Source organism: Rhinoderma darwinii, chromosome 1, assembly GCF_050947455.1.
Source record: "Rhinoderma darwinii isolate aRhiDar2 chromosome 1, aRhiDar2.hap1, whole genome shotgun sequence".
NCBI lineage: Eukaryota > Metazoa > Chordata > Amphibia > Anura > Rhinodermatidae > Rhinoderma > Rhinoderma darwinii.
In genome coordinates this window covers 501,192,054-501,204,558 of record NC_134687.1, presented here as the reverse complement: position 1 = coordinate 501,204,558, position 12,505 = coordinate 501,192,054, and the positions used below count along the sequence as shown (strand labels likewise).

The 12,505-nt window shown below is 45.7% G+C and overlaps 1 protein-coding gene across 6 annotated transcripts in view; it reads right to left on the bottom strand.

Annotated features, from left to right (window-relative positions):
* Positions 1-12,505, bottom strand: part of C1H5orf63 (chromosome 1 C5orf63 homolog) — a 233,268-nt gene that overhangs the window by 169,341 nt on the left and 51,422 nt on the right. Inside the window, exon 1 of one of the 6 annotated variants that reach the window (XM_075835937.1) lies at positions 9,264-9,348. The exons of 2 other annotated variants lie outside the window; for them this stretch is intronic. Coding sequence is in view for 2 of the 4 variants with exons in the window: in XM_075835975.1 (XP_075692090.1) it covers positions 9,070-9,127 (58 nt within the window). In the remaining 2 variants the exon portion in view is untranslated. Of the gene's footprint in view, positions 1-8,947; positions 9,003-9,069; positions 9,221-9,263; positions 9,349-12,505 lie in introns of those variants that run through there. 3 more of the 6 variants (XM_075835975.1, XM_075835918.1, XM_075835965.1) reach the window with 3 other exon arrangements.

Below are 12,505 nucleotides of genomic sequence, written 5' to 3'. Positions count from 1 at the left end.
CTGGAAGCGAGGCACTCAAAGAGTGGGACGCTGGTATATAAATTATTGAGGTAGAGGTGGTAACCCTGGAACAGCAGTGAGTGCACCAAATCCCACACAATTTTTGCATTAACTCCCAGTAAGGGGGGGGGGGGGGGCATTCTGGGGGCTGAATACTGGTGTCCTTCCCTTCATAGATCCTAAATCTGTATGTATACCCTGATGCACTCTCGCACAGCTTATACATATTCACGCCATACCTTGCCCTCTTACTCGACAGGTACTGGCAGAATTGAAGCCCCCCTTTAAAATGTACCAGGGACTCATCAATAGAAATACACTTCTCAGGGTTGTATGCTTGGGCAAACAGGTCACTGAAATGGTCTAATAGGGGTCTCAGTTTATGCAAACGGACAAAACTGGGGTTATTTCGGGGTGGGCACTGCTCATTATCAGTATAATGTAAGAAGCAAAGTATTGCCTCATAACGCATCCTGGACACGGCCATGCAGTACATTGGGATGTGGTATAAGAGTTCTGTGTTCCAGTAGGTCCTAATGGACGGCTTTTTCAGAAGCCCCATGTTCAAGTGAAGTCCCCAGTACTTCCCCCAACTCTGATGCGTCTACAGGGGTCCACCTGTGGGATTGGGCATAAAATGATTTGGGGTTCTTAGTAATATATTGTTGGGCATATAAATTTGTCTGGGAGACCATAAGCTCTATAAAGTCATCAGTGAAAAAGAACTTGAAAAAGTCCATCTCACTGAGCCCTGCCGTGTTAAATTTGATCCCCGGACTGCCCATATACTCGTGGATTTGGGGCTCAATGTCTGGTGTGGGGGTCCATATGGGGTCACTTCGCTCAGGGGTTTCCACTGCGACGTGGGTCACTTCTCTCATGGGGTTTCAACTGTGGTGGTGGTCCTGGGACGTCTCCTAGGACTCACTATTCGACGAGTCTGTGGAGGAGGCAAGAAATGCATAGGCCTCTTCAGCAGCAAATTACCTTTGGGACATCTTTTATTATTTATGTGTGACACGCGTAAATTGTGTGCTAAGACATGTGTATTAATTGCCTAACTAAAAGCAATAGGATGCTACCCAAAACTTTTTTTTTTTTTTTTTATAGAATGAGTAGACTTCCCTACACTAAAACTAACTGGGGCGAGGGTTCCTAACACTAAACCCAACTAGATTTTTTTGTTTTAACTTTCCTAACGCTAAGCCTAACTACGGTGACGATTCCCCGACACTAAACCTAACTAGATTATTCCAAGCTTCCCTGACACTAAACCTAACTACAGTGATGGATCCCGAACGCTAAAACTAAATACGGTGACGGATTCCTGACGCTAAATTCCATGATACTAAACCGAACTACGCTTTTTGACGGTTCCCTGACACTAACTAACCCTAATACTAAACTAGCTAGATGATAACCTTCTAAAAGTAACTTTTTTTTTAATTTTAATACATTTTTTTAGTTTTTTCTATTTTATAAAGAAAAGAAAAGAAAAAAATAATAATCCACAGGGACCAAGAAATGTGGCCCTGAAGACTAAGAACTGGTCAGTGATAGGAGATCACTGACCCGAAACGGGGCTAACAAGGGGATACGAGGAGGACAGAAGTGGGAAGTGGATGGAGGAGGTGGGAAGAACAAAAAAGTAACTTTTTTAAAGTTTTTGCAGCACAGTTCTCCTTACACAACCGCTCTGAACTACTCTCTAAGGGTATGTTCACACGGCCTATTTTCAGACATAAATCGGGCGTTTTACGCCTCGAATTACGCCTGAAAAAGACGCCTACAAACATCTGCCCATTGCTTTCAATGGGAATTACGATGTTCTGTTCCCACGAGCCTTTATTTTACGCGTCACTGTCAAAACACGGCGCATAAAATGACGGATCGTCAAAAGAAGTGCAGGACACTTCTTGGGACGTTTCTGGAGGCGTTTTTCATTGACTCCATTGAAAAACAGCTCCAAAAACGGCCGTAAAAAACGCTGCGAAAAACGTGAGTTGCTACAAAAACGTCTGAAAATTGGGAGCTGTTTTCGCCTGAAAACAGCTCCGTATTTTCAGACGTTTTTGGTCACTACATGTGAACACACCCTAACACCAACAGAGAAGTTGAGGGCGGGTGCGGGAGGATGTGAGGTCTGGGGCAGGAAATGATGTATACGATCGCTGCTATTGGTTAGTAGTCACTGACTAACCAATAGCAGCGATCGCCGGGGCAGGACCACCGCAATTGGTCATGGGGTATTGAGCTGTGATCGCCTGCTGTCGGAAACAGCAGGTATCACAGCTCAAACACGTGCTGGGATTAAACGGCGCTGTGTTTATTCAGGTCAGTACATTTACTGAGCGCGAACGATAAAACACCAGTTTTACCTACAAAAAAACACACGCGCATAATCATTTGAATACCGTGCTAATTTGAGTGAGGCCTTATTCACACAGTGGGAGTTGGTACAGTTTACTTACGCGGTTTTTAAAGCCACTTTTAGGAGTGAATCGAAAAGGGAGGGAAAGTAAATGGGAAAGATTCTAGTTTGCTTTCTTTAAATCCGCCCCCAGTTGTGGCTTCATAAATTGGACCAAAAAACGGCACTGTGTGAATATACCCTAAAACCGCATATTGAAGTGGTTTTCAGCCGCATCACATCTGCACCTCGGCCAGACAGCTACATGTCTGTACCCTCACTGTGATTACCTCTAAAGTAGATGTGGTGGAGGAATAGTCCAGCTGCGCACAAATCCCGGCAGATATAGATGTCCTGGGGATGATTGTGGAGCTTTCATACGAAGGACTATCTGTGCGCCAGGCTATGGCACGGACTCCTGTTTTATTTTTGCTGCTAGTCTTTTTTTACAGGTATGTAAAAGCTAGAATACAATATAAATATTATAATCCTACAGCACTTTTCTCCTGTTTAGAAAATCCTAGAAAAAAATAAATACAAATACTGCCCCGCAAAAGGATGATTAATCAGCTTACGTTATGGTGCAACTATAAAAGAATAAAAATCCTTTAACACAGTCTTTTCTGGAAAAGTAACCTGCCAATCTTGTCTCAAAAGCAAAACATTCTATTAGTGTTAATTAATGTGTTGCCACATATCAAAAGCGTCTACTTATGAAAACATTGCAGCGTCTGCTACAGATATCCCACTTTATAATTTATTCACGTTATGATAAGCATCGTGCACTGCAACTAAGGGCTCATTCAGACGAGCGTGTTCCTCGACCGTGTGCCGTCCGTTGAAATAACTGACAGCAACGTGGACCCATGCAAGTCTATAGGGCTATTCAGACACGTGTGATTTTTCAGGCAGCGAGTGTCCATTGCGTGCATGTCCTATTTTGGTCCGTTTTGCGGACCTTCTCACCCATTGAAGTCTATGGGTGCGTGAAACACATGGACAGCACACGAACGACATCCGTGTGCTGTTCGTGTTTCATGCATCAGTTGCTAAAGAAATGCAGAGATGCGTGATGGGAATGGTAGCAACATTGCGCCCGTATTACGCTTGTCTGAAAGCATTAGGCTAGATTCACACGAGCGTTGCACATTTCGGACGTGAAAAACGGCAGTTATCACGCATCCCCCATAGACTAGAGTCTATAGAGGGACGTGTGAAGTGCAAAAAAATAGGACATGTCGTATTTTCTCACGGACCCTTCACACGGTCTATTGAAACAACGGCCGTGTTAACGGCCCCATTGAATTATTTAGGTCTGTGTGACGGCCGTTGTTTTAACAGCCATCACACGGACGTATAACATGTTCGTGTGAATAAGGCCTTAGGATGATTGGTGTGTTTTTCAATAGACCCAACACTTTGTTTAACTCCTTAACGCCGAAGGACGGATATATCCGTCCTCAGCAGCTGCTAGTTCGCGCAGGAGGACGGATATATCCGTCCTGTGATGGCGCGGGTACTGTCACTGTACCCACGCGATCAGCGGCAGGAGCACGGCTGTTATACACAGCCTGGCTCCTGCTGCAACTGCCGGAATCGAAGCGCGCTCCGATTCCGGCAGTTTAACCCATTAAATGCCGCTGTCAATAGTGACAGTGGCATCTAATGTGTTTGACAGAGGGAGGGAGCTCCCTCTGTCACCCGATCGGCGCCCCCGCAAACAAATCGCGGGTCGCCGTCGGGTTTCCATGACAGCCGGGGGTCTAACAAAGACCCCCAGGTCTGTCTTCCGCAACTGCCTGTTAGGCGATGCCGGAGGCATGACCTAACAGATTGCCTGTCAGTTTTACACTGACAGGCAATAATGCTTTGGTATACTAAGTATACCAAAGCATTATATATGCGATCAGCACATCGCATAGTGAAGTCCCCTGGTGGGACTAAAAAAAAAATGTCAATCAGTTAAATAAAGTTTGTTGAAAAAAAATAATAATAATTACAGTCAAAATCAAATAAAACTACTTTTTTTGCCCAAAAAGTGGTTTTATTCAGTAAAAGTGTCAAAACAAATCACACATACACATATATGGTATCCCCGCGATTGTAACAACTTGACCAATAAAATGAACACATTAATTAAACCGCCGGATGAACGGCGTCCAAAAAAACCGCAAAAAACGACGGCAAAATTCTTTCTTTTCTCCCATTCCCCCCATAAAAAATAAAATAAAAGTTAATCTATAAGTCCTATGTACCCCAAAATAGTACTAATGAAAACTACACATTGTCCCGCAAAAATCAAGCCCACATACGGCCACATCGACGGAAAAATAAAAAAATGACGGCTCTTGGAATGTGGCGATGGAAAAACAAGTAATTTTTTTCTAAAAGGCTTTTTATTGTGCAAACGTAGGAAAAACATATAAAACCTTTACATATTTGGTATCCCCGTAATCGTGCCGACCCATAGAATAAAGTGAACATGTTATTTACGCTGCATAGTAAACGGCGTAAATTTATAACGTGAAAATTAATGCTGGAATAGCTGCTTATTTTCAATTCTCTCCTAAAATAAAGTTAATAAAAGTTAATCAATATGTTATAAGCATCTAAAAATGGTGCAATTACAAAATACAACTCGTCCCGCAAAAAACAAGCCCTTATACGGCTATGTCGACGGAATAAAAAAAAGTTACGACTCTTGGAATGCGACCGTGAAAAAACAAAAAATAATCCTTGGTCATTAACGTGCAAAATGGCCCGGTCATTAAGGGGTTAAGTACACTTTTACTTAGGCCCCACGCACATGACAAAAATAGTCTGTAATTGTACACCGCAATTACGGACCCATTTGCTTCTATTGACCACGGACATCTTCCCGTATTTATGGGAAGGTGTGCGGGCCGTAGAAAGCCGCCGCAAAAGATAGGACATGTTCTATCTTTCGCTTTTTACGGACCGTGCTCCGATACTTTGTATGGGCTAAATATGCGGGTGGCTGTCCGCGGCCATCCCCGCAATCACGGGCAGGGAATACTAACACGGTCGTGTGCATGAGGCCTAAGTGCAGATTTGGTCAGCATTTTCTATGGGACCTAAACACAGAAAACGTATTTGGAAAAATTTAGGCTACATGTTACGTAATTTGGTGCAGAAAAACTGCATCAAAACCTCAGGCAAACGCCGAATAGGGCTTTTTTTTATGACTTTTTGCATTTTGATGCGGCAATAGGTTCTTTTTTTATTTAAAACTAGTCAGATTTGCAAGCGGAAACACAAGATAAATTAACATTCTGCGGATTTTAAAATACGAACCGCAGGTCGGTTTACATGAAAAAAAAATCAGCGACTAGAGAGGAGTTCGCTTTTAAATCTCATTTACTTTGCCGTTACTGTATTGCGCTGTGGATTTGCCACGTGAAACTACGAGCAGCAAAACCACACGTGACACCCATTGTGTGCATTTGGCCTTAGGGTACCCACGCAAATGACGGATTTGTTGCAAATTTTCCCACAGCAAATCCATAGCAAAATTCGCATGTGGGATCTTGCTCCGGAATTACCACAGATTTTACCCCTTCTACATTGAAAAGGTTGAAATACGCTGTGAGGGTATGTGCAAACGAGGGCATTACGTCCTTATTGACGGACGTATTTCGGCCGCAAGTCCCGGACCGAACACAGTGCAGGGAGCCGGGCTCCTAGCATCATAGTTAGGTACGACGCTAGGAGTCCCTGCCTCGCTGCAGGACAACTGTCCCGTACTGAAAACATGATTACAGTACGGGACAGTTATCCTGCAGCGAGGCAGGGACTCCTAGCATCGTACATAAGTATGATGCTAGGAGCCCGGCTCCCTGCACTGTGTTCGGTACGGTACTTGCGGCCGAAATACGTCCGTCAATTACGGACGTAATGCCCTCGTGTGCACATACCCTGACATCTGCAACAGAATGAGCAAACTGCAGAATTGAAAATCCGCAGCATGCTCTGGTTTCCCTGTAGAAAACGTTCAGCAGCATGAAATGAGATTTGGCTGGTACTGTCATCCACTGCAGATTTTCGAATCCGCAGTATTTCAGTGGTGTGAGCAGGGGGCCTTACAATACCCACGCACGTAATGGATCGGTCGCAGATTTTTTGTCTGGATTTGCAGATTTTAGAAAATCTCATCCACATGGTGCTAAACATTTTCAGCATGGAAAATAAACCATGATGCGATTTTTCACATGTGTAGCAAGGTCATTCTGTTCTGGATGTTCAATGCGGATTTCACCCTTTTTAATGTAGAAGGGGTGAAATCTGCTACGTGGCTGGGTACACTCCTCCTTTCTTTCGATGCACCTCTGGTTTTGGCGTAAAAATACTGATCTGCATTGTGTGAAAGTGGCCTTAGTGTCAAGACAAGCTTTACCCCCCCCCCCCCCCCTCAAGGAATACTAGTTCCTGCACGATCAGTGTAGGAAGGAGCGGATGAGGCTACGGTTACATTATGGCAATCCGTCCTCCTCACCAGAAATATACATGTCTTTAGAGAGTGTGAAGACACTGCGATGCGCTCTCCTAGAAAGACGAGGCACATTTTTATTTTTTATATATATATAAATGCATCGTGACCTGCCTGTCACCGTTTTCATGAACATAAAAAAAAAAATTCATCACACTCTGGTGTGCGGCAACTTCCATAGAAACATTTCTAAAATAAATTTACTAGACTTTATTTTTTATGCCGCAATTTAACATGCATTATCAGGCAGTTTTTGCTGTTACTTTTGAACTTTTTTTTTTCCCCTGCACCTATCGAAATGTGCGTCCAAAGAAATCAATGCTGCATTGGTACTGAGCAATAGTATAGGCAGGTCCGGCTCCAGGTTTATTTGGGCCCTTGGGCGACACAGACTTAGTAGGCCCCTTTGCGGGGGAACTCACGACGGCAGTAAAATGGCAGAAAACTTCACTTTGTGCCCCCATATAGATGTTAGGCCCCCAGTTTGTGCGCCCATAAATTTAGTGCCCTCTGTAGATGGTGCCACACAGCCCCCTCCACTCAGGTAGTTCCGCACAGCCCCCTCCTCCCAGGTAGCGCCGCACAGCCCCCTCCTCCCAGGTAGTGCCGCACAGCCCCCTCCTCCCAGGTAGTGCCACACAGCCACCCTCCTCCCAGGTAGTGCCACACAGCCACCCTCCTCCCAGGTAGTGCCACACAGCCACCCTCCTCCCAGGTAGTGCCACACAGCCACCCTCCTCCCAGGTAGTGCCACACAGCCACCCTCCTCCCAGGTAGTGCCACACAGCCACCCTCCTCCCAGGTAGTGCCGCACAGCCACCCTCCCTGTAGGTAGCACCTTTGGGCTTCCCTCTATGAGCGGAATCCCCAGCCAGAGCAATGCCGACGCTCTGGCTGGGGATTCCGCTTCAGGAGAAGCCCCTGATGTCACTGTCCATATATGGATAGTGATGTCAGGGGCAACCCCAGAGCCAAAGTCTCAGGCAGAGCGCTACTAGCACTCTGCCTGGGACCAGGGGCATAGCCAACGGCTCATGGGCCCTGGTGCAAGAATTCAACTTGGGCCCCCCTAGCCCTCCCCAACACCACCAGACTCCTGCGCATGCCTATACCCAGCTGCCTTGCCAGACAGACCCCATGAATGCCCCCACTGTATAATTCCCCCCATAGCTGCACCCACACAGTATAATGCCCCCACCATAGCAGACCACCACAGTATAATGCCCCCCCATAGCTGCTCCCACACAGTATAATGCCCCCCATAGCTGACCCCACAGTATAATGCTCCCCATAGCGGCCCCACCCCACATTATGTCCCCCATAGTTGCCCCCACACATTATGTCCCCCATAGTTGCCCCCACAGTATAATGCCCCTATAGCTGCCTCCACACTATATTGCCACCCATAGCTGCCATACAGAATAATGTCCCCATACAGTATAATGCCCCCCATAGCTGCCCAATACACTATAATGCCCCATACAGTATAATGCCCCCCTAGCTGCTCCATAAAGTATAATGCCCCCTACAGTATAATGCCCCCGATAGCCGTTCCCATACAGTATAATACCCCCTCAGCTGCCCCATACAGTATAATGCCCCCCATAAATGCCCCATACAGTATAATGCCCCCATAGCTGCCACATACAGTATAATGCCCCCCATACAGTATAATGCCCCCCTAGCTGCTCCATAAAGTATAATGCCCCCTACAGTATAATGCCCCCGATAGCCGTTCCCATACAGTATAATACCCCCTCAGCTGCCCCATACAGTATAATGCCCCCCATAAATGCCCCATACAGTATAATGCCCCCCTCAGCTGCCCCATACAGTATAATGCCCCCATAGCTGCCACATACAGTATAATGCCCCCCATACAGTATAATGCCCTCCATAGCTGCCACATACAATATAATGCCCCCCATACAGTATAATGCCCTCTCAGCAGCTACCATATGAGCCCCCCTCCCATACCCAGTATAATGCCCCCATTTGTATGTACCTAATAGAAAAATAACAACAATTACTTATCTAGCCCCTATCCACGACGGATGGGAAATACTCCATAGCTGTAACCAGGCTCATGCTATACAAGTCATCACATTTGCAACGGTGCAGGAGAACACATCCTCCCTGTGCCAGTCCTCACCTGAAAAAAGGGGTAACGTCCCCCAACCCACCGACCTTATCAATACTATTGTCACCATAGTAACATTTCAAGCCCCTGACATTCGTTTTCATAAATGCACTGTGTCCATGCAGCTATAATCCCCACATATACATAGAAAAGCAGTCACATGACAATATCCGGACGTAAACCGGCACCACGAGCGTTTCACCCACCCTGTCTCTGACACGGAAGGTCACTCAGCCCCGGACACAGAGAGCAGCAGCCGGTCTACTTCCTGCTTCCAGAGCTAAGACGACACTGCCCTCTAGCGGGGAAAGGATTTGCTGCATATGCCGTCAAGATTTGACTAAGGGCCTGTACATGAAACATTTTAAGGCCATGTTCACACAGCATATATATATGCAGGCTGAAAATTACGAGGCTGATTTTAAGAGAAATCCTCTAAAAAAACATGCAAAATGTTTTTTTAAAGCGTTTTTGGCATTCTCCATTGAAAATGTTAAAAATCTGCTTAAAAACAACGTAAAAAGTGACATGTCATTCCTTTATTATGATGCATATTTTACGCATCTTTTTTTTAAATAGCGGCTTAAAACTATCAGTGTAATCAATGGGAAGATTTTTGCAGACGTTTTCAGGGTATATTTTGGAGCGTAATGCGACCGTTTTACGTTCAAAAATACGCCAGTAAATAAGCTTTGTGAACATGGCCTAACATTTGAACACACAGTCGGGAATGGAAGCTGTATACTATATGATCACGCTGTGTTGCTGGGCAGAGATGGGGGAGAAGCTGTATGCTGATTGGACAACGTCATATAGAAAACATTACACCGCCCAGAGTGAAAATTGTCCCCTCGTATTTGGCGATTAGAGCCACATTATCATATTTAGAAAAATGCTCATCACTTTCTAAATAATAAACGTTTTTGGAAAAAAAATGACACATTAGTGATCAGCAGCAAAGCGCCTATTAGATTAGTTAGGAGATAGGGAATTAATAAAGTAGTGACAGAGTCTCTTTAAATTGGAAAGTCGCGCTGCAAAAAGCCCTAGGCTAAACATCAATTAGTATGAGACTCTCAGGCTGGGTTCACAAGTAATGTAGAAAATGTATTTCTTTGCCATGAACCTTTTTGCTAAAACCACAGTAAAATGGGCCGGTTTTGTTGTGGTTTGCAGCAATAAACGCTTTTTGACCGCAACCTGAGAAACCAGTCATAGGCTCTTTTTACACTGCGTTTGGCCTCTACGTTTGACGTATGTATAGGGAAATCTCCCAACACATATAGTATGTCAAATGTGCCCATAGGTTTGATGGAGGCCAAAAGAGGGTTGTATTGGCCTGTCAGGCGGCATATGCCAGGGATAACGTTTCTTTGCTGGATAGAATAGCATAGTCATTTAATGAGGTGTGAAAGTGGCCTTACTGAACATGTCTGCTTTTTAGGAATATTTGGGATGTGTTTTATATCACGGCAGTAGTGTACATTTTACAACATTTTACTTGTACCTCCACATATCTCTGTTTAAGGGTTTGTATCGTTTTTGTGTTTTAGTGTTCATATAATTGACAACACATTTTTGGATAATTAGCAGTCCATTTTATGTGTCAGTGGAGGGGGAATAAATTTCAAGTTTCACCAAGTGTGATTGATGTATCAACATTTTCCAGACGCTTGTATAATTAGTGTGCTCCCCATTTCCCAATCAATGGGCCGTGTTGGGAAATATAGTGCATACTACACTGTTGTCCAGTCTATGCACGCTTGAAAACATAGTTATATAGTAGGTGTTACTTCAGTGAAATTTTATGTTAATTAAGTAAAACCTACTTACAACCCCCAATTAATTTAGAGGAAGGCATAAACCACCCTTGAATGGCATAGATCAATTTGCCATAGAATGAAAAAGTTATTTCCTGGGCCCACTACTATCTCTAGATCAATAATTTACCAGATTGTGTTAGGGCTCATTCAGACGAACGTGAATAACGTCCGTGTGCTGCGCATGGAAATAATTTGCAGCACACGGACTCATTGATTTAAATGGGGTCGTTCACCCATGCAGGAGGTTTCAGCATGAGTCCGTTGCGTGAAACTCACTGCATGTCCTATATTGGTGCGTTATCAATCACCAACGCTCCCATTGAAGTCAATGGGTGCGTGAAAACCACGCACCAAACACGGTTTCACATCCGTGTGCGATGCATGGTTTGAGCATGAATTCAATTGAAAATAATAATTTTAAAAAAAGATATGCTTTGTGAGTGTGTGAATAACGCATGCCACTCGCAAAGCACACTGATGCATAACGGACCAGATTCACAAGCGTTTTTCACACGCGTGAATCTGATACGCTCGTGTAAATGTAGCCTTATTCTCTGCGGGAGATGTCATCACATCTGGGGCCTTGCAACACCATGCTGGAGGCGTCCTCAACAGGAATTGGATGTTTACAAAAAAACATCTGGTTTACAATAGCGACGTACCGGCCCTTTGAGATGACCTATCGCGAGTATGACATAATCGACTCGGCAGCGCTATTCTCTGCGGGAGCGAGGCCATCTGATACAGGGGCCTCACAGATGTCTATCCCTTTAACCAGGGGCGTAACTAGGAAAGACTGGGCCCCATAGCAAACTTTTGACTGGGGCCCCCCCTCCCCTGGGTGTCACACAACCCCCCCCCCTTGTAGACAGTGCCTTTTTTACAGCCCCCCCTGTAGATAGGGGATACATGTCTTTTGTTTAATGGCAGAGCGGGGAGATACCTCCCTGCTCTGCCATAGTGTTCAATGGCGTCCCGCTGTAGCAGCCATAGCGGCTGCTAGCGGAGCCTCCGGCCATGGTGGGGGCCCGTGCCGGCGGGCGACACGGGCCCCCTCATGCCTCTGTAGATAGAGCTCCCCATAGTGCCTCCTGTAGATAGTGCTCCCCATAGAGCCACCCATAGATAATGCCCCCCAGGGGCATAACTAGGAAAGACTGGTCCCCATAGCAAACTTTTGACTGGGGCCCCCCCTCCCCAGGGTGTCACACAACCCCCCCTTGTAGATAGTGCCTTTTTTACAGCCCCCCCTGTAAATAACGCCATACAGCCCCCTCTGTAGATAGCGCCATACATCCCCCTGTAGATAGCGCCATACAGCCCCCCTGTAGATAACTCCACACAGCCCCCCCTATAGATAACGCCATACAGACCCTCCCTGTAGATAGCGCCATACATCCCCCTGTAGATAACGCCATACAGCCTCCTTTGTAGATATCTACAGAGGGGGCTGTATGGCGTTATCTATAGGGGGGCACTCTGTATGGCGTTCCCTACAGGGGGATGTATGGCGTTCCCTACAGGGGGGCTGTATGGCGTTCCCTACAGGGGGGGGGCTGTATGGCGTTCCCTACAGGGGGGTCTGTATGGTGTTCTCTACAGGGGGGGCTGTATGGCGTTCTCTA